The following is a 22678-nucleotide window of genomic DNA, read 5'->3' as shown; positions in this document are numbered from 1 at the left end:
CTCTGAACAAAGTGAAGCACCTATGAAACATGCTTTGCCTTTCCTTCCTCCTTTAGTCCTTGAGGTAGTGCAACAATCATTCATCAACAGAAGGGAAGAAATTTTAAGTGCCTAAGAGTCAATAGAGTATTCCCGAATACTCAATAAGGAGAGAATCTGTGTGATAGGAGACTCATTGCTGTTCAAATGAGGAATTCTCCATGATCACTGTCAAAACCATGATACTATTTCTATGGGCAGGGAAAGTGTCTAAACATTTTTTTTCCTGAAACTTGCTTTATGGTGCTTGAGGTATTTTTCTAACACTGAAGTATGTAATACATGTAGTAGATCAGAACTATTGTGTGTTGACTGTGTCATTGGTATTTCTGCTTAGTGTGATTTTTTTTGTGCTTCTTTTAGAACATTTGTTCCTTTCTGTGGAAAACTGTTGATTGACTGGCTGCTGTGTTGAGAGATGTCAAAATTGAGTCTGTTAGCAGGTTCATGGAGTCACAGTTCCTCATTGAATCTAATGAGGAGCATAGGAACTCTGCAGCGTGTTTCTCCTGTCTGGAAGACTGGAATTAGGGGAGTTGAGAAGTTAGAGGTTCACCCAGCAGTGCTGTTACCAAGAAACTGCTGTGTCTAACTCATACTTGATAATATTAAGGATGTTACCATTTGGAGAGTACAAATTTTTTCAGAGTTTAGCACCATTATTTATCCTTCGTCTTTGTCACGCCAGACTCCTGTTTCTTTTCTTATTGTCCCATCAACAAGGAGAGAGGAACAGAGTTGTTTCAAACTCTCCAACTTCTCCAACTCAGTGTAACTTGCTGTATACTCTTACCACAGCTCACAGATGGTGAGGTTTGGGATGTTTTTTTGGTTGTTTGTTGGTTGCTTGCTTTTTTTTTTTTGGTTGCTTAGGGTTTTTTGAGGGGTATGTGTTTCGTTTTTGCCTTTACACAGAAGTTTAGTTTTAGTCAGTTTCTGCCAAGGCGTAAGACAGCCAACCGTAGTGCTGAATGCTCTTGAGAGGATGCTCATGAGAGCTAGTTAATATAGGAAAGTTCTGATGGGGGACCAAATCGCAGAAGTAAATAAATAAGTTTTCTTCTGTGTTTGTTATACCATAATTTAAAACCCAAAGCCAAACATAGTTTTAACTAATGCATTGTTTTGCTTTGTTTTATATTTTAGAAATATGCCAAATTAACATCTTGTACTGGCTGCAGAGCTCAGTGCAGGTTTTTTGACATGACTCAGTGCATAGGACCTAATGGATATATGGAGCCATACTGCTCAACTGCATGCATGAACACACACAAATCAAAATATGCAAAATCACAAAGTAAGTGAAAAGGATGATGGATTTTCATCACTGATAAGAGTAGACTTTTTTTTGAAGTTTGAACACTGGGGGTGGGTTGTTTTGTTTAAGAAGTAATCTATGCACCTTTAGAGGTTTCTAAACTTAAACAAAAAAAAGAATAAAAGATCATCATCTGCTCAAAAGTAGTAAATGGACCCATGCAGGATCATTTTCTCCACTGGCCTTTTTGCTTGAATTCGAAAGAGTTTTCAACTGTCTTAAGGCTTCCAGGGAAAAAGTGTTGAGACCTAATGTGCTCTGATGTGTCACAGAATGATGGTGCAATTTTCATGCATATGAATCAATATTCCCTTGTTTGTGATCCAACCGCATTTTATCTCCTTGAGCAACAATTGGAGAAGGATAGAGGTAGTTATAACGTATATGGATATTTTCTAGGTAAAGTTTTTAATCTGGGTGAAAGGAACTGGTAAATAACTCAAAATGTGTGTTCTTCAATATGCAAAGCAGGCATAGATCTCAATTCAGCGAACTCAAAGTTGAAAATGCTCTAGTGAATTTTATAGAAAAAGGTGTTATTTCATATTTAATGCAGATCTTTTAATGGAAGAATTCCACAAAACCGCTGTAATTTCTTTTATGTGACTTGTAGAAGCTGACTGGAAAACAGACTAATCTTAGCTTTTTACATTTAAACGGTGGGAAGAGCTGACCTGTAATCCAGTTTTGGGGTTTGGTTTTTTTTGCGCTACTATTTTGTGTTTATTTTGTTTGTAAACTACGTTTTTCTTTTAGGTATGGAAATTATTTGCCACTTTTGTAAACGAAACTCTTTACCTCAGTATCAAGCCACAATGCCTGATGGAAAACTGTACAACTTTTGCAGTTCCAGTTGTGTAGCTAAATTTCAGGTTAGCTGTTGTGTTAAGTCTTTTCCTCCCTAAATAATTGTGTACCTATATTTGTGTTAAATATTTGCATATTAAACTAACTTGCTTCTATATACATGTCTATGAGCTATAATTAACATAGATGCTTTTGCTTCATAACTGTTTGGTCAAAATACTGTTTCATAATGATAACACTAGTTGCTATCTTCAGCTTATAAAATTGGATAGTAACAACTCATTTCTCCTTAATACCATAAGAAAACACAAAGCAATAGCACTGCTCATCTTATTTTTACCACCCAAGTCTCTTTATGGAGATGAGCCTTACTGATTTGTGTTAAGATCAACACATTTCATCTCTTATACTAAATACAGTAACAAAATTCTCGTGTAGAATATTGTACTAACGAAGATGCGTCATGGAGAATAGTGACAGTCTCTGAAATCAAAGGTTTGAGCCTAAGTCATTACAATGTTTATGGATGAAACTAGCTGTTTAAATTATGTCCAGAAACCAGAGATTTAATGATAGGCACGCTGGAAGAGGCTGCTATGCTTGTTGAAAATGTCGTCTTTTTAGTATGATTTAAGGTTAAAGCATATGTAAAATGTGTTGTAGTGATTAATGTATAGATGATCAAAGAACATTTTTAAAGAAAATATTTCAATTTTTTCTATGTAAAAACAGTTTTCCCAGATGTGCACTGTATAATTGGTAATTCCCTTCTCATGTGTCGTTGAACAGTTACACCCATACAGGGTTTTCCCATTTGTCATTAAACTTGGCTGTTTTCTGTCAACTGGAAAGCAAATCAACCTCTTAATTGCCTCCTTAATGTACCCTGGATAGGACCTCCATCATGTAGCCCTGTCCTGCACTTCCATCCTAACCAATTTAGTAGATGTCTGTCAGTGGAACTGATTAGCAAAATAGATGCAGATTGTTAGTATGTAATGACAAATCTGTAATACTTCTTACAAACTCATTCGACATCTATTTTATTCTACGTGGTCTTACAATTGATTGCAGCCCCAAAAGCTCTTAGAACAAAACCTTTCTGCTACTTGAGAAAAATAAAGCTAGTGAGTGACAAATACAGCTTAGGCCTTCTTGGATTTGCAGATAAGTCACCATTATTGAATATAACTGCTGGATCAGTTGATGTTGGTTGTGGGTTTCTGATCTTACCTGAGACCTTGCTGATGCTTCTGTTGCAGTTTCTGTGCTACATGTAGATCTGTCTCTTTAATGTTGTAGTGGACTTTAATTAGAGCAGCCACAGAGTCTGTGAATTCTCAGTAAAGATCAAGAACGGGTAGGTGGTCACTTTCTTACAGTTTGTTTGCTCAGACATCTCTGTTGGATTCTAACTTTTGATAGTTTTCATACATTCACTGTCCAGAAGAATAAAATATATTCATCATTAGATAAGTCGATTGTATAGAATCACAGAATGGTTTGGGTTGGAAGGGACCTCAAACATCATCTAGTTCCAGTCCCCTGCTGTGGGCAGGGACACCCTCCACTAGACCAGGTTGCCCACAGCCTGTATGAGAACAGCTTCTTTGTTCTGTTCGTTTAGTATTTAGGTGGAAAGGACGGTGTACCACAGTGTGAGCACTGGACTGCAAGTGTTTCCCTTGAGGCTTTTTTCCACACTGAAATGACGCATAAGGGATTGAACTAAACTGAGAAAATGGTTTAATCCATTCAGGCAATTTTAATGTTTTCTCAATGATCTTTTCCAAAAGTGGCTGAATTGCTATGGTGCTCCATATTTTTCACTGTTTATTAATGTGGATAACTCATGTTTTAATCTTCTGGCATTATGTTAATCCCTTTTTCTTCCTGTACCTGTTCTTCCTGTATGTTTTTCTTTGTAGGGGTTACCCTTCTCAGAACAGAATAACTGCTGTTTCAGGTCTGTGTCTCCCTTCTGCAAAAATTTTCATCATTTTGGTTACAAATGGGTTGGAATATTTCAATCCCAATTTGTTTACAGTACTTTAGGGTTGATTGTCATTTTATCTTATGTATAACCTTTTGTTTCTAGCTAACTGTTGTTTTAATGTATTAAAATATTTGAAAGATTCAGTTGAGCTGCTTGTTGTGCAACTTATGTCCATAATCTATATTCTTCATTGTGTGGACAGCTTGCAAGAGCATTCCCCCTTGTAAGAAAGGGGGTAAAAGAGAGAGAATAGCCTGCTTGATGTGATTGATTCCCCCCCCCCGCTTTGGCAATTGGTGGTAGAATAGCGTGACTGTATCTTGTCTTCTTTCGTGGTCTAGTCTTGGAGGATGTTACTGCAGAGTCAAGGACAGAACTTTTCCAAAGTTGTGTTGTTTTAAGCCAGTTTTGCTATTGGTATCTTTACTGGGTCAGTTGAAGATCTTGCACTGAACTTGTCTCTTAAGGATAAATAAACTGCTAATTTATTTATTGTGATGGAGGCTGTAGTATAAGTGTCTTCCCAAAGTTAGCAACTGTGTGTCTTAAAGTACAAGCTATCTTGCAAAATACGAGTCTCTGCAAAATTTTCAGAAAATTTATGCTAAAGCTTTGATTTTTATTTTTTTTTAATTTATGGATTTATCTGGAGAGTTGTAGGACCAGTATGTGTAAGAAAAAGTACAATATTTTTTTAGCAGGTTGCTCACTCTGGTTATTCACTAATACTGTGTTCTCTTTCACTGTCGTTATGGTGTCTGTAAATGTTCTTTGTTACATACCTTGCTTCGCTTTCTCACACACGCACACACATATGTTTAAAAGAAGTAGTATGTTGCATGGAGGAAGCTTGGCATGTTTGTCACAGAAATACTTTTCCAAATTTGATCGTAATAAACATAATTGAAGCTGGAAGGTTGTGTGTGCATGAATGTAAGGGCGGGTATTTGATGCCTTCACCATTTAATTTAGTGCCGTTGATTTTGCTTGTGGAGCAGTCCTAGTGGATGACCATCTGTAAAAGATTCTTCATAAGTATTTTCTTCTCTTTTTCATGTTAAGAACAACTTGATTCTTTCAAAGTTTTATTTTTTTCTCAACTAGGAAAAAAACTACCACAGTCTGGCTGCCTACCTGCCCTTCCACATATACATTTATATACAGAGATGTTTCCGCCATTTGATTTTGTGTTGCTGTGAGTAAGGATAATCCCTCTATGGTTACGCAGTGGCAAGGGCAGACCAGAAACTGTGCTACAGGCAGGTCTTCTGAGAAGAGTCCAAGGCTGTGTCTGCCTTACTGTTCGTTAGTAATTTGGCAACATAGAACACTTTGAGGTAGTTGCATTGAAGCCTGAAAAGGGCTTTACAATGATTTTTTCACTTTGCTGAGCACTTCCCATACTCCTGTTGTTCAGGGCAGGCTCAAGAAAAGTCAGATTGAACATAACTATTCTTGATTGAATTTAAGATATTCAAAAGGACATATGTACGTGTGTATATACATTATTTAAAAAATATCTTTGATAAAGCACAGCATCATAAAACCTTGTTGTTCAGGGTGGTGACCTGTGAAAGACTTTAACGAATGCGTGATCTTTTTGCTGTATTGTTCTTTGTGTGTAATAATGTTCCCAAATAACTCCTAAAGATATTCTCTATTCCAAGCATATTCTAAGTTAGAGGCAGAGCAAGATGATGAAGATAATACGTGCATGTTATCTTGACTCATTAAAACACTGTGCAGAAGCAGTCCTTAATTGTAAGCAGGATAATACAAACTTTGAAGCATACAAAATCATGTTGTTTTACAACCATCTTCTGCTTGGTTTCGAGCTTTCAGGAATATGAATTCAGTTCTGATCTCTGTGAGAAAATATTTAGGACTTTATGATAAAAAAGCATTAGTTTTGTATTAGAAGCAGTAATGCTTCATTTTTTTTATCTGCAGTTAGATGTAAATATTGTTTAAACAAGTTTTAAACAGTCTCAAACTCCGTGTTCTCACAATCTCTAGCTTTTGTTAATGTTCAGTTACCAGCTCCTTAGACTATGTAGGGCCTGAATTTCTACCAGAGCAAACAGTTGGGAAAAGAAAGAAAAGAAGCTAACAGTGCCATACGTGGAAAACAACAAAAGACATGTTTTACTTTTAACTTGTAGCCCTCACAAGTAGAGTGTTTGGTCCTCTGTTTAAAGGTAATTGCAGACATCAAAAAATGCAGCTGTTTTTCATTTGATGAGCAGTAATATATTTCATCTTCATTTCTCCCTCTGTCTTCAGTGTTTCTGTACAAGTTGTCACATCTGCTAGTTCTTTAACGTTTCCTTCATTCCTGAACTGGAGGTGGTGGGTATGCTCGCATCTTGATTTCTTTTTGTTTTCAACCAGAACTTCTGGGACTTTGATTGTGCTTACGTGACCCATATGGCAGCACGTGTTGAGTGTGGTGTTTGCTTTGGGAGGAAACTTGCAAGTGCAGGAGTGCTCAGATTGGACCTTGAACTTAACATGCCTTTGTGGCTTCCATGCTAGTACAAGTCTTCAGCTACTTATTTAGAGTAGCCAAAGTCTAGCAAACCTCTCTCAATCACAGGGACCTTTGCTGGATATAGTGGGAAAAATATGACAATACTGTATGTGGGCATCAGACTGTGTTAAAGTTTTTATGGGACAGTGGACCGTCGGGATAAAGGTGGCATCTTTTCTCTTGTATATGGCATTTTGTTCTCAGCTCCCGTCCGTGATGGGGAAACGTGCACGACTACATGCACAGAATTTCTGCATCTGCATAAAACGATACTGATACTGGCTAGCACTCTGTAGTACCAGTCCATTTAGGAATATCAATAATCAGTCTCATAATTTTTTTATTTTTTTTTTTAGTGTAGGTGAATGCTTAGTAACATGACAGTCTGAAGCAAAGTGTCCTGCAATAGAAATGTTTTATATTTTCACTGTTATGAGGTGGAGAGGTAGTAATAAATCCATCTGAAGAGAACTTGTTGTCTTTAAATATATTTTTCTTGTTGCAAAGGGTGTGGGAAAATTTGTTGAGAAGATGAATGTAAGAAATTTGTCCTGCTTTCTTGAAGTGTCTATAATCACTACTGATTCAAATTTTGTCTTGGACATCAGAAGTGTAATAAACCAACAGTTGTTGCTTGGTCTAGGGAGCGTGCAAAAGACTACGTTCTGTAGACATATAAGAACTATGGGGAAGACTACAAATACTGTAAAATTGGGTTTTCCGTCTACTGATGGCCTCAGAAATGCATTAAGTGAATTACTCAGTTACAGAATTAAATTCTCATACCTACACGTGCAATCTGTAGTATTTTGCTCAATCTGAAAACCCTTAATTGATTAGGGGCTGGCTGTTTGAGTGATTGCATATTCCTGCCATAGTGATTCAGGCCAGACAGGACTATTGGCTAGTTTTCTCTTAATCTTGAGTGTATGCGGGGTTTCTCACTGAAGGCCGTTTACTTCAGTACTTGTATTTTTAAGTGGTATGTTTAGGTAACATGTTGATAATCTGCCTTGGTGAGGTTTGAATTTGAAAATATTTGTTTGTAGGTCTTTGTCTGAACTTCTGTGACCAAAGCTGCGAAATGTATTTATCTGAAAATACATGTTTTGTGATTAACAGGTGTTCGCTTTTGGGAGACTATTATTTTGGCATTTATAATGACCCTTAAATAACAGGCATTAGAAAGGTAAGGTAAAAGAAATACAACCTAAAGTAATTACGGTGGAAGCAAGGGTAAAGATTCAAGATTGGAAAACCTAACATGACAAGGGAAAAGGAATTAAGGGAAAAGACTAACCTGTTATGCTTTTGCCAGAAATGCTCCTGAGTTTGTTTATAAACTCCCAAATTCTCAAACACTATAGGTTTAATCAAAAAAAAAAAACCAAAACAAAACCCCACATTTAAAAAGTAACTTTCTTTTTTAGTGATGTGTATATATATGTGTTTTTGTTTTTCAGACTCTTAGTGTGCAATCTTCAACAAATGGTCAGTTTGTCTCTCCCAGTGATATTCAACTGAAGTGTAATTATTGCAAAAGTTCTTTTTGTTCAAAGCCAGAAGTACTGGAATGGGAGGTAAGGGAGCTTTTGGTGTTCTTTTCAGAATGAAGTGTTTAAAAGTTTAAACCTGTAACTCAATACAATTTTTCTAGATAGGTATTTTATAAGGTATTGAAGCTTAAAAAATAAAGTTGTTAAAATCTGCCTGATGCTGTAGAATGTCATTTAACGTCAGTATGGATAAAAGCAGAAGTCTTTGTGCATAAGTAACAAATAAAAAAGCATCTGTGGAATTTAAAGAAAAATGCAATTTCGCAGATCAGCTGAAAGCTTGAAATCTGCTTTCATCTTCAGTTATTGCATGACTATAGATGTGATAGATCATTGTTACACTTCTCTATGAACTGAGAGAAGTATCTGAAGAGGATATGCTAAGATTGATTGATTGGCATATTTTCTGATTAGTGTTTTCATATGCAATAATGACTATTTGTAGCACTCACTGTCAGCCTGAGTGGGAGTTGTTAATTTTTAGCATTGGAAGTCATACCCTAATTGTGTGTTTGCACTTTTGCTTACTTTGTGTGTTAAAATTGTGTCTTAATAGCAAACTGTTATTTAAAGTTGCACTCTCCAGATCTTAAGAATTTATCCATTAACCCTATTCATGATGCTTTGCAACTTTGCATTTAGAACAAAGTGTATCAGTTCTGCAGCAGAGCATGTTCAGATGATTATAAGAAGTTGCACTGCATAGTTACATACTGTGAATACTGTCAAGAGGAGAAAACGCTGCATGAGACAGTGAATTTCTCTGGCATCAAAAGACCATTTTGTAGTGAAGGTAATGTATGTATTTGGTCTTTCTTAAGGTATTGGTCATTGTAGTTTTATTGCAGTTGACTTACTATGGTAATATTTAACATTACAATTTAAGGTAACAACTCATTCTGTTGTACTTGAGGCTGAAACAGAAGTTTCTTCATTATTATTAATGAAGTGCATGTACCTGTTAATTTGTCTGGGCTGCTTTTATGGTCTTTGTTGAGTTTTTTCGCCACTTAAACCAGGTTAAGGAAGAGTGGGCAACACTCCGTATGTATAAATACATATGCATCTATATGCAGATACATATATACCTATGCACAAAAAATTATACATAAATTCTTTTTTTGAAATTTATGCAGCACAGCCTATACCAACACCGACTGCATTGAGGAATACCAAGTTTTCACTTTGATTAGTATTTTCAAAACTTACTATGACAGTGGAAATTCTTTCTACATTGGCTTAGAATGGTTATTCAAGCAGTAACTCGCCTGTTGATGTATATTGATTACTGTCAGTATAATTTTCCTGACTAATGATTTGGATTTTCAAAAAGAAAACAAACTAAAAAGGAGGCATATGGGCATAGGATTCTTTTAAGTTGCATTAAAATATTGATATAGAAATAACAAAATACAGTCTTAATAAGAGCATATCCTTTTCACTGCTAGCGAGCTGTCCTTTGATACTGCTATTTAATCCTGATCTTAGAAGTTTAACTACAAGTTCGGATGACCTATTTCTGGAGGATATAATGAGTATCTTTTTTTTTTTCTTTAGTTATAACATTTTCAGTATCATTTGATAAACCTTGCTGAAGATTCTCTGCTTTCAAGCAGATTAAACAGCAGATGTGCCAATTTACTTGTAGCAGGATAGTGTTAACCTGGAGAGGGGTGAAACATGGGGCTGGAGGCAGCCTTCCCTCCACACCCTTCCCTTATAGCTCTGGACTCTGCAATCTTTTGTTTCTGATGAATGGTGGCTTAAGTTTCTTTGCCATCATTACTTTTTTGTGTTCTGGACTGCAAAGTGATAGCTAGAGAGGGAAAAAGGACAAAGCAAGGCTCAGTTTTACAGTGTATCGTTGCAGTGGTGAATAACATTTCTGTGAATAAACAATTCCACAGAATGTATTCAAAGACAAGAACAAACTTTTTTTGGCCTGCAGATTACAGTATATGCTGGTATTACTGTGAATACTTGCAACTCCCTCGTTTTAGAGCCTGGTGGCTGTCGCAATGAAATCAGTAAGATTCATAATGTGAGCTATGCCATTATTACTACTTCTATAGATATAATTCTGTATGAGGAGGGTTGAAATAAGTGAGGACTTAGATTTCCTATTGGAAAATTTGAGGAAGGAAAGAAATAAACCTCTGTCCTGCATGAAAAGAGTTACTGAATGGGTGGAATCCATTGTGGGACATTTTAGTGTGGGTCCTGAGTTTGCATGTGTTGGACTGCCAGCTTGAGAGCAAAGATAATCTTTATGAGGATGAATATGGCAAATGATACCATTAAAATGAAATTTATTGGCTTACTCAGTGGTTCAGATCATCACAGTAATAGAGAGGAGATACTCAAAAGCACCATTAAGTAGAATGTAACTTGAATAAATATGGCACACATCTGATAGCTGTAGCTAAGGTCTACTTTGTGATGCATATGAAAAAAGCTATCTCTGCTACCTGATGAAAGTACACTGCTGACCTGGACAGAAGCTCTGTAGAAACGACCCAGAGCTTGTATTTTAAAGGATAACCAATGATGGTTGTCATTGCTGCAGAAATAGTGGAACCCAAGAATTAACAGTGTTTAGATCTGATATGGGGAGAAGAGGGCCAGATCTTTAGATGGACTGAGTGGATGTCAACAAATCGAAGTTCTGTCATCAGAGGTGATAGATTTCCCCCTTTTCCAGACACCCAAACGCCACCAGTTTTTCCTTGATGTTAGAGCCTTTTCCCAGAAATATGTCCAACTGTGTGTAAAGTAGAAAAACTAGTAGATGAACCAAATAAACTTGTTGGATATGGAGGCCATGCTGGTTTTTATATTGCAAAGGGTTCAAGAAACTTCACCAACATAGATTTTTGTTGAGCATGCAATTATTCTTCACCAGAAGACAATGTATAATGATTTGAGAAGAAATAACCTAAGGTGCTCAGTCACAAAAGTTATTGGCATTTTTTGAAGAAATTGAATTCTCAAGGGAAAATACTGGAAAATTTCAGGTGTGTATTTATAAAAGAAGGCTCCTAGGTAAAATCAACAGAAGTTAAACAAGTACTAAAATTTCTGTAGGAGTGCTTATTTGTTCATCTTCAAGCAAAGGGATGGGAAGCATATATATGATCAACCACAAATACTCCTTGACTGCTTATGCCTGCCTAGCCAGAGTACTGAAGATGTCATCATTTCTCTGCTCACATACTTCATACCTGAGTTGGTTTTGCTTTGGTTTTGGTTTTTTTGTTTGGTTGGGTTTTTTTGTTTTTGTTTTTTTTTTTACACATGCACATACATAAATATTTACACACAACCCTGGCACCCGCATTAAAGTCTCTGGGATCAGTATTTTTTTTGCAGTTTCATTCCAACTCTGTTTCTTTATATGTTTCTCTTGAGATATTTAAAAATATACGCAGTGACCAGCTGAAACTTCCATTGCTATAAAGTGTAATTAGAACTGACCTATCATTTGTGCTAAAGACGGTTATTAATTCCCTCGTGGAGTACAGTATGGTTTTTCTGTTTCTATCCAAAACTTGGATGCTACATGGAGGATGAACAACCTGAACAGACTAGTTGAAAGAGTTTAATCTGTTCCTCTGGTGCTGAGATTTTGGATGTTAAACTGTCCTGGTGTTTTGCTACTAGAATGCCTCATTCCAAAATACCAGTATCTAAATTAAATAAGATGTATATTGTATATGCTAAAGCAAGAAAATCAAAGTTGCTTGTGGATTTTTGTGTATGTGTAGTTGCATGAGTGACAATTGAGGATAGGCTGTTTTTAATCCTGAGTTTTGGGGTTTTTTAATATATAGTCCTTCTGAGGGTCTAGGAGAACAAATCAGTCTTTAGCAATCCAGCAATGGAACTATTTTATGATGAGCATCACCCATAACTTCTTTTACTTGTAGACTTATTTTGCATTGAATTCATCTTTTCAATAGAATGAAGTGTTATGATTTAAATAGCAGAGGCTTTGTAATAATTTTATAACATGAATTTTAATAGCATTGATTCATATCCAGTAGTCTGCTTCTTGGAAGGAGAAGGTCAGTAAGCTGTGGAGTAGCTCAGTTATCTGATGCTTGGGAGTTGCTTTCAAATGGATAATACAGACAAAGGACAGCTATGACACCAGCAACTGTACTATCATCTTGATAGTATGTTAATAAGTTTCTGGGGATTCTGGATTCTGCAAATTAAACTCAGTGTGAACAATTATGATGTTTCATCTAAGTAGAGATAACCCCTTTTGAAATACTGTAGAGCTGACAAGTGGAAAAAGAAATTTAGGAAATTAAGTGATTTCAGAACTGAGTACATCTAGGAAAGATGTATATTTAGTTAAAACATTGTAGATTTTAGAGTGACATTTTTTAACCACTGCTGCACAGTGGATTGTTCAGTAAAGTATACTATTAAATATAGATTAGATTTATATGAAAACATTACAGATACTGGGAATAGCCTAAACATGACTGTGTTAAACTTTATACAGGTACTTAAATATGAATGTTTGTTGTGGTTTAACTGCGCAGACACCTAAAGCAACCACACAGCGCTTCGCTCCCGGTGGGATGGGGGAGAGAATGGAAAAAAACCCCAAACTCATGGGTTGAGATACTAACAGTTTAATAGGAGAGAAAAGGAAGATAATAATAATAAAACAAGTGATGCATGACACAACTGCTCACCACCCACTGATCAATAACCAGCTAGTTCCCGAGCTGCAGTGCTCCCCAGCCAACTTATTTTCATTATATAAGCTGGGGAGATGTCATATGGTATGGAATATTCCTTTGGCTAGTTTGTCCCGGCTGTGTCCCCTCCCAGCTTCTTGTGCACCTCCTGTAGAAGGCTCATGCCTCCATGCTGGCAGGGCCTGGGAAGCTGAAAAGTCATAGAATCCTAGAATGGTTTGGGTTGGAAGGGACCTCAAAGATCACCTAGCTCCACCCCCCCTGCCATGGGCAGGGACACCCTCCAGTAGACCAGGGTGCCCAAACCCCCTTCCAGCCTGGCCTTGAACACTTCCAGGGAGGGGCCATCCACAACTTCTCTGGGCAACCTGTTCCACTGCCTCACCACCCTCACAGTAATGAAATGCTTCCTAATATCTGACCTAAATCTACCCTCCTTCAGCTTAAGGCCTTTACCACTCATCCTGTCACTCCATGCTCTTGTAAACAGTCCCTTTCCAGCTTTCTTGTAGTCTCCCTTCAGGTACTGGAAGGCTGCTCTGAGGTCTCCTCGGAGCCTTCTCTTCTCCAGGCTGAACACCCCCAGGTCTCTCATCCTGTCCTCATAGGAGAGGTGCTCCAGCCCTCTCATTATCTTTGTGGCCTCCTCTGGACTCACTCCAACAGGTCCATGTCCTCAAAAGTCAAAGACTTAAGTCCTTGACTTAGTTGTTGCTAAGCAGTATTGACAATTACAACATTAGCATGTTATCAACATTATTTTCATACTAAACCCAAAACACAGCACTATACCAGCTACTAGGAAGGAAATTAACTCCATCCCAGCTGAAACCAGGACAATATTCCACAACTAAGAAAGATATTACCTGAAATTCACAGCAATTTCTGTTGTTACTAGAAACATTAACAAACTGGTTTGTTAAAAGAGTTGTTTGATACTAGGTGTTGCTAAGACTTAGTTATAATTGCTGGGCTTCTCTGGTAGGTGGATAACTGGTTTGGTACACTGACTGAGCTGAGCTGTTGTGTTCCCCTAGGTGAATGGGGTTGCCATCAAGCCTGCTTGAGCCCCTCCATTCCTGATGTTTGGTTTTGTTATTGTTAAACATGAGAGCTACAGAAACTGTTTAAACACAGCTAGTTTTACAGTTTACATTATCAACTATTTTTAGAGACACTGATACACCTTTTAAAAATAAAACGTACAGAATTTGGGCTAGCATACAAAAATTTTTTAAGACAGTAGTTAAGCATCTATTTTTATGAAAAATGTTATGGCAGAATTACAACTTCCGAACTGCATGCTACTTTGCAATAGGACCTCATGAAGCTATCAAGGTTTGGGAAGTAGTATAGGATGTAGTTACAGGAAAAAAAAATTATGTTTAGTATATTTAAAATTTCTTATCACACTTAACTGTTTTGCATAATAAAAGTCTTCCGTTACAAGCTCTCAGGTTATCTCCCAAGCTGTTATCTCTCTCTCTGCAGCTCTCAGAGTGGCCTACTATGTTAAAATAACTTGTTGCTTGCTATGGTACCTTTTCAAGTTTAGCCTACTATGTTAGTTTGATTTTTCTTCTGGCCACATCCTTTGGCAGTGACCCCCTAAGATAAATTCTAACTTGAAATACCAGTTTCTTGTGGCTTTCTTTTTAAGGTTTATTTAGTGATTGAGTCAGAATATCCTTGCAAAAGGGGACAAATGAAGAGGAAAACATGTCTTAAATACTGTAAAGTCTATGATCTATAAAAATGCCCTTTCACAAGTGCAAGAGTCATGTTGTTACTGAGGGAAGGTATCCTTTGTCAGCAGCTCGGGTTAGTAGAAAAGTAGAAGTCAACTTCGGAGGGATTTGAGGTGCCTGAGTTATTCTGAGAGAACACAGTCTGCTTTGACTGTTATGGACAAAAGTTACAATGGGATGGTCCCTGTCATCGATTTGAGCCATGGCAGCTTTTGTTGGAGAACTCTGATTGGCACAGCACAGTTGTTTGGGCCATGTTGTCTTATTTAGTAGTCTAGTATTAAATCTTTGAGCTGCAGATGACTATTCCAAACAAATCTTGTTACTGTAAAAGCTCAAAGATACTTTTCTGCTGATAAAAATGAGTTAAGGTAAAAAAAAGACTGCATTCAAATCAGAAAATCCCTTATGAAACACTAACAGGCTCCCTTGCTGCAGAAGCACCAAGTGAAGGCTCTTGGCTATGCTGAAGGAAAGCACAAATCCATGCATTCCAGACAAATGCACATGGAAGAGCTGGAGAGTTGGCTTCTGTGGTATTCCACAAGTGGGAGAGTGTGATTGTGTAGATGTAGTTTCCGGTTAGTGCTTGTTGGATGCATGTCATCTTCAATGACTTGAAAATTTTAACTTGTTAACCTGGATTTTGGTACTTCTGGCAGTGCTCCTGTAGTTGAAAAAGTTGAAATATAGAACTATGCTGAGGAAGAGATTATGTGTTTTTTCTTCCCTCTGTCTATAGAAGGAGAACATTGATACTATTAAAGTAATATCATTTAAATTTTGAGTTGTGCTGAATCTTGAGATTTTTCATTTATGGAGACCTAATTTCTAACGTGGTAAAGAATATCAATTGAAAACCTGTGCATTGTTTAACTACAGTGGTCCTTGTTAAATTGGTGTTCTTCAGTGTTAATTCCACTGTTGTGTCTTTGAAGAGGTTTGAGACAGGTCTTTAAGTGAAGACAGCATTGGCTATTGCAGATAAGGGGTCATGACAATTTATGAGCACAAGAAGAAGAAAGCTTATAAAGATGCTTCTTACTAACCTGAAAGAATAATCAACTTGATATGATTTAAGAATAAGCAGAAACTGAGTAACTAGATGGGAGTAAAAGGGAGGAGAATGGAAGGAACTATGATCTAATATCAGAAAATATCAGGATAAACGGAGGATGTATAAAAGTTAAATAATAAAGCAATAAAAGGTTCTTAAGCAAAAGGTAAGGAAGGAGTTGGGATGCACAGCCTCTCTGTTACTCAGAGAGGATGGGGTCTATTTTAATGGTAATCCAAGCAGGACACAAAATTGGATGCATTGCATTGTTTTCCTAAGGATAGTGATGTTTATTGTGAAGCCAGAGACAGTGGATGTAGGAATGTGGGTATGGAAGAGGTGGGTATTGCATTCAAATGAATACAGGGGGAGGCAACAGAAGGCAGCAGAAAGAGGTGGATGGAACATAGCTCCAGAAATCTTCAAGACCTAGTTTGTGATGCTACCGACTTCTTGATACTACAGGCTTGTGATGTGACAGGCCTGCTGTTGTTCTTCTCTAGATGAAGTTTTTAAAGGATAACAGTTGAGATTATTACAGGATGAGAGAACAGCAAGTGCTGTATGTAGCTTGAAGGAGGAGGAAGGTATTCTAGTAAGTACAGCCTTTCAGAGATAAAAAACTAGTTGCTTTTAGGATGAAACAATTGCATTCTATAAAATATGTTACTCTCTGTGGTAAAAAGAGACTGGTGTTGAGGACTTGGGAAGTGTTTCTAGTTCAACATTCCTTTTTCACACCTGCTCAATGTGTCAATGTCCTAAACTTTCTGAAATTCAAGTAGGTGCTGCTGGTGGAATAGGATCAGGTTCTTAGTAGCTTGCTTGCACTGAGCCTGCAGATAGCCAAGTGAAGCATGTTTCCTACCAGGGATAGCTCTGCAGGGCTGAACCTGGCAGTTCTTGGGACTGCCAAGAGAAAGGAAGCTCTCTTGACCTGGAACATGCCTGAAGTAAAGGTTTGGAGGAACTGCTTATGTCAGTAAACCTGTTTCATTTGTTCAGATGCTTATCCTCTCTCTGCGGTTTGTCTGGGAAATGAAAATTCAGGGCTGTTGGAAGAGATAGGTTTTGTGTTGGGTTTTGCCTGGAAGCCAGAATTCTAATAGTGTAATTAAGGATGTGTCACCTTGATTTAGCAGATAGTCAGCTACTTCTTTTTTTGCCTGGTTCAAATTTAGAGTTGGAGATACTTTGTCTGAAAATGCTCCTTAATGGTATCTCTGAGACAGTTGACTTGCGGGGTGGTCTTCTGTTAGAACTTTGCTAAAGAACATAATTGATGACCTGTGTACCTGGCTAAACTCTCAGGATTTAGTGTTTGATATTGGAAAGATCAGACAACCAGTGCTTTTTGTATTACTCATCCACAGTGTGCTGTCAGTTAAGGCCCGCTTGGTCACATCTACAAAGCCATCATGGATGCTACTGCTCAGTTGATTCAGTATTTATATTGTGCACTGTGAACACCAAGTTGTTTGAGCTCAGAATCTTTTTACCAGATTTCCATACTTCAAGGAAAGTCTTACCATTCCAATCAAAACCATAGCATTATAATAAAAAGTTATATCCTAGATATGTATGGAGTACCAAGGGCTTATTTAAAACATCCTATAAAAAGAAAGGCATTTTGTTTTCCCTTTGTCTGAAGTGACAAGATCTTGAAGCAACCAATGTTCCCTGGTCAAGTGGATTAAGTTACATATTACAAAGACATAAAGTATCAGACAAATCTGAAGAACTTTGCTCATGATATTGTGGAAAGTAAAGCCTGTACTTCTGTTACAGAAGTCTTCAGGGTTGTAACAATCTTCTTTCAACATCTGAAGTTTTATAAAGATGGATTTTCTGTCTTCTGTAGAGGCCTCCTTCAGAAAGAAGCCCTGTAGTCTGTGATCTATTAAAAAAAAAAATACAACCCACCATGGTTTTCAGGCATTTGGTCTTAAGGGCTGGAATTTTGGACCTTTTTATCCCCTTACTTAATGTTCACTACTCATTATTTTCCATGAGTTACAGAGATGTGGGAGATGTTTGACTGTAGAATGGAAAATTCCTTACCCAATAACTTTTTTTTTAATCTAACAGCAGTGTCTTCAATTTTACTCCCTATAGTTTAGCAGACAAGAAGAATGTCAACTTTGTCCATTCCTTTTTATAGACTACTTAGCTAGGTGCACATAGCTTACCTGGTTGGTAGTAAAGTACTACTTCTAATCTATAGTGTTAAAAGGCTGATGCAGCATTGAATGGCTCTTCTAAGGCACAGCCGGAGAGGAGGATACACTGTGGTGCTGAGCTATCTCTGGAATTGTAAAGAAGCGGGAAGAATCTGATGCCCCATACAACAATGAGAGATACAGCCAGCAGGAAAAAAATACTGGCAAGAAATTTTCAGTGCTTTAATGGGTACTTTTAACTAATAGCTGGCACACACTACTATCTTCAGGATTATTATTTCCTTCAGAGCAGTGTATTTAACATCCAAATTAGTTGCATTGTAACAATGATTGCTTGATTTGGCGCTTCCTTCTGCACTGCCTGTCTTGTGTGTTAGTAATTTTCTTTATTCTGTTGTTAAAGAATCACACACACAACTGAAAAATCTGCAGTTTAAAACTCAGTTATTACCTACGGTATCTTATTTGTACGATATTCTATAGTTGTCTTGTTTTGACATGGCTAGCAAATCTAATGTGTTAGCAAAGCTTGTAGCATTGCAGGTTAAAACTTGCTTTTGGAAGATGCTATCTGCTGCAGTGTCCACTTGCATTCTTGTGCTTTCAGTGATTATTTTAAAATAGTATCTCAGTTTCTCACATACGAAATTCTACCCTAATGGACAACAGCACAAGTCACTTAATTGAAATTACTGAATACATTATAATTAGAGTATTTTTATATTCTGTATGCCAGAGGAAGTACAGCATGTATGTCACATACTGAGTTCCATAACCTAACAGAAGTACAGAAGTCTGTCTGTGTTAGACTGTATGCCCTAGCAGATTGGGCACTCAGAACACTTGAGTTCTGGTCTTGGTGGTACTGTGATATTTGGGAGATCATAAAACCAGGTGCAGTACCTTAGATTAAAGGTCTGCGTAGATGTTATCTTGTCCCTCCCTAATATAGACAGTTACTTCATCTTCTCATACCGTTCAGTAAAATTAGCACAATTACAGAGATATATGGTATATGATTTAGGTATCAGCTGAATAGACACTAGATTTGAGGTAGTTTAAATACATTATATTCTCAAAATAGCCTATGTAATAGCTACGGTATTCATCTTTTAATGCATTTAATAGGTTAGAATGGCTTTTCTAATTTGCTTCAGAGAGGATCAGATTATTGAAGAATATAGCTCTCATGGCAACCTTGAAATTGTGACTGCAGAGCAAATGCAACTGCAAAAAAAACCCAACACACCTGATGTAAAAAGAAAAAATAAAAGATTTGTTGCGTACAAATCCTATACAAATCTCATATGTAAACTCCTGTCACTGCGTAATTATTCTCAATACTGATCATTGCTTACTTTATAGTTATATTTTTTAAGAAACTCCTCAGTTCTTAGATCATCTTGTACTTATTAGTGTTCTTAAATATTAAAGAGTTGTCTTAAGTTGTTTGTTGTATTAATATGAATGAAAGTAGTAATAGAAATAAGTTGATCCTTGAAGATAGGTGTTGTTTTGGTGGCTAGTGTTGTCTAGTTTAACATTTCTGCTTGGCATTGCCTGGATAGCTAGCATTCTGAGGATATATAACTGAGCTATGTAATTCCAAGTCAATGCTTTTGCATGGGTTTATATGAAAAGAAAATTATGTAATTTTTCTGACTGTTTATTCAGGGATTTGATAAGCACAGATTCAAGCATAGTGTTTTGAAAAAGTTGCAGACATCACATGAAACCACAGAGTTGTGCAGGAAAAGTATTCAGGTAAAAATGTCTTGAAATACAGTCTATTATGCAACCTGAATTTGTCTGAAGCCCCAATTGTTAGCTGTTGTTGTATTCATTTAATTTTCAGTATTTAACTCTTAACTGTGATATCTCTCTGTAAAAATTACTTTGTTCCTAATGTTTAAAATCTGTTTCCAGGCTGCAAGCTGCTATATAAACAAGACTTTGCAAGACGGTTAGGACTGAGATGTGTTACTTGTAATTACTGCTCACAGCTGTGCAAAAAGGGAGCAACTAAGGAACTTGATGGTGTAGTGAGAGATTTCTGCAGTGAAGAGTGCTGTAAAAAATTTCAGGACTGGTACTACAAGGCAAGTAACTCAGAATTTTTGACGAGAGCTCCACAGTTAAAAAAACCAAAAATGCACATGTGAGGATATCTCAAGGACTGTGCGGCAAATATGGCTTACTTCAGCAAAGCATTTGCTACACAATAAGCAAATGTATTAATTTCATCATTTGAGTTTTCTTAGATCTTAGAGCAGCATTTTTACCATCTGATTTTATTAATTCATTTGGCAAGGAATTGTTGAGTTACAGAAAACCAAGAAACTCCTATTGTGTATTTGTTACTTTACAATTCCAATTTTTCTCCTCAATTGATACCATAGTTTTCTTGTCAAAACTTCTTAAATGTGTATTCAGAATGTTGAAAACACTGTTAATAGCAACTGGATGATACCTTGAGTTGACTGACAATGAACTAGGTTAGCAGAGTTTTTCTTGTTCCTGTTTTGCCTCCTTTTTTGCCTTTTCCCTTCTCCCACAGTTTGAACTGCAGAGGCTTTGATTGTTCAGTATTTCCCAGTGGAAAGGATGCCAAAGGGAAAAGCAAGACCAAATGGATCTCTAATAAAAGTTTAAATCAAACAGATGGCATCTGTTTCTAAATCTCTGGAAGCTTAACTACCTTGTGAAGCACAACCAACAAAGAGTTCACGTTAAGAGGTTTTTTGGTTTCATTTTTTGAAAGAAAGGTGAAATTGGACTGGGTTTAACCTGCGATTAGTACCATGGATAAAATATGGTGTGAACATCCTGGAAAGCTACACTGATAATATCAAAACAAGAACTACACTTGTGGATGCAATTGCAAAAAAGACAGTACAAAATTCATCACTTACCAAAACTCTCTACACAGCCTGGAAGGCAATAAAAAAGCTTGAAATGTTAGAGAGCTAGATACAAGTCCTGTAATTCAAGATGATCTACCTACCGTAAAAGAACTGAATCTGAAGACATATCTGATATTTTGGAATGGCTAGTTCCAGAAACGTTACAGCCAAACATTGTAAAATCTTTATTTTGCATAATGTATGTAGGGTCCTGTTTGGCATTCCTGAAAGAAAACTACTGAAGACTAGAATGTGTTTCTTCTGTCTCATGTGAAAATAGGGTGACAAAGCTTCACTGCAAAGTTCTTAAACTTACTAAAATGTTAACTTCATAGAGTAATACTTAATCTATATGCCTTAAAACTTGGGGTATGGGGTGAAATCGATCCCTGTATATAAAGTGCCTTCTCACAGAGTACCTAATAAAGCTTTGGTGTTCTTTTAGAAATCTCTTGGTGATTCAAGAAAGAATATAGTCTGGGGGGTGTGTGTACCAAACTAGTTCCATATACATAAACTTCTGTGGAAGCTTGTACTCAATTCAGGTTTGAGAACCACTTAAAATCTTGATTCAGGTTATCTTTTGGATCCGTGGGATAAGGCAATAACTTAATTGATCCATTAAGTCTGCTTAAGAAATGCTGTTGGAACTGTGGTACAGGAAAGTTAGACATGATGCCATGAAAAGGCAATTTAAACAGACTTGCTGGTAACTAGTGACTTTTGATACTTTTGATGATACTGAAGTGTTAGATATTTTTACTTTTTGAATCTTATGCTTGCTAGTGGAACTAGTGTTACATGATGTTGAATTGTTGATTGTCTGCCCCCCCCCCCCCCCCCCCCCCCCCCCCCTTCTGAAAGCCTTTGCCTAATTCAGTTCTGGTTATAAAAGTTTGGGATTTATTATGTGGGGAAGACATGTAATAGGTTTTGGGAAGTTATGTGTTCTGCTAAAATTGGGGGGGGGGTGTTGGTTTGGTTTTTTTTTTTGGTTGGTTGGTTGTTTTTACATCCTTGCTGGTAACTTCTCCCTCTTTTATAAAAAAGTCACTTCAGATACTTTAGATTTGGTAGTGCATTGTTCTTACCTAGCCATAAATAGATAATGATCAAAATATAGGAAGACAGAATAGATACGGACCCCTCCCCAAATTTGTACTTCATTTGCTGTTTTGTCTGTTAGCTTCTTAAAAGAATAGTTACGTATGTATGAGCTTTGTCTCATTTATGCAATGTCCAGTGTTATTTTGGAGTTTCAATGAATGTATACATGAAGAGAAATAAGTAATAATAACCTAGTAATGTTTTAACACCAGCATTGTGTTCATTAAACAAGTGTTTGTCTCCATCTTCTTTGTCTACTTTTTTTTATGGACACATATTTCTCATGTAGTATTATATGGAAAACATCTTGACTTTTAAAAATAAAGAAGAATTATGGGAGAGCTTCCCTGAATGCCAAAATTCTCTTCGCAAAAAGCCAGAAGAAGGTAGCAGTGGTAGAAGCACAACAGACTGTTATCTAGAAGTATTAGAAGCACATCAGACTTATCTAGAATTGTTCTTCAAAATTAATATGAGGAATTGAAATGTAAAAGAATAGTTCAGTCCTAATCATCTGTTGGGTGACAGCTACAGTTACCAGTTGGTGCCGAGTTCTGAGGAAATTTCTACTATATGGTGTCCATGCCACCTCTAAGATGAGTGGTAAAATTTTTGGTGTCGTCAGGTTAGGTCCCAAAGTTATTAGAGTTCCTCCTGTAAATTTCAATTGCATGCCATGATTTGGATGCTGATCTGAAAAATGTCTGGGAAATTTCAATATA

General features: G+C 36.9%; 1 protein-coding gene across 1 annotated transcript in view; it reads left to right on the top strand.

The window, feature by feature from the left end:
* The window catches only part of ZMYM2 (zinc finger MYM-type containing 2), a 91929-nt gene that overhangs the window by 45708 nt on the left and 23543 nt on the right, over positions 1-22678 (top strand). Inside the window, 5 exon segments of the mRNA XM_075742231.1 lie at positions 1186-1336; positions 2114-2229; positions 8154-8270; positions 8889-9039; positions 19873-20045. Of these exon segments, the coding sequence (XP_075598346.1) occupies positions 1186-1336; positions 2114-2229; positions 8154-8270; positions 8889-9039; positions 19873-20045 (708 nt within the window).

Source organism: Balearica regulorum, chromosome 1 (assembly GCF_011004875.1).
Source record: "Balearica regulorum gibbericeps isolate bBalReg1 chromosome 1, bBalReg1.pri, whole genome shotgun sequence".
Classification (NCBI taxonomy): domain Eukaryota; kingdom Metazoa; phylum Chordata; class Aves; order Gruiformes; family Gruidae; genus Balearica; species Balearica regulorum.
The sequence above is the reverse complement of the archived record's forward strand: the minus strand, read 5'-3'. Positions and strand labels throughout refer to the sequence as shown.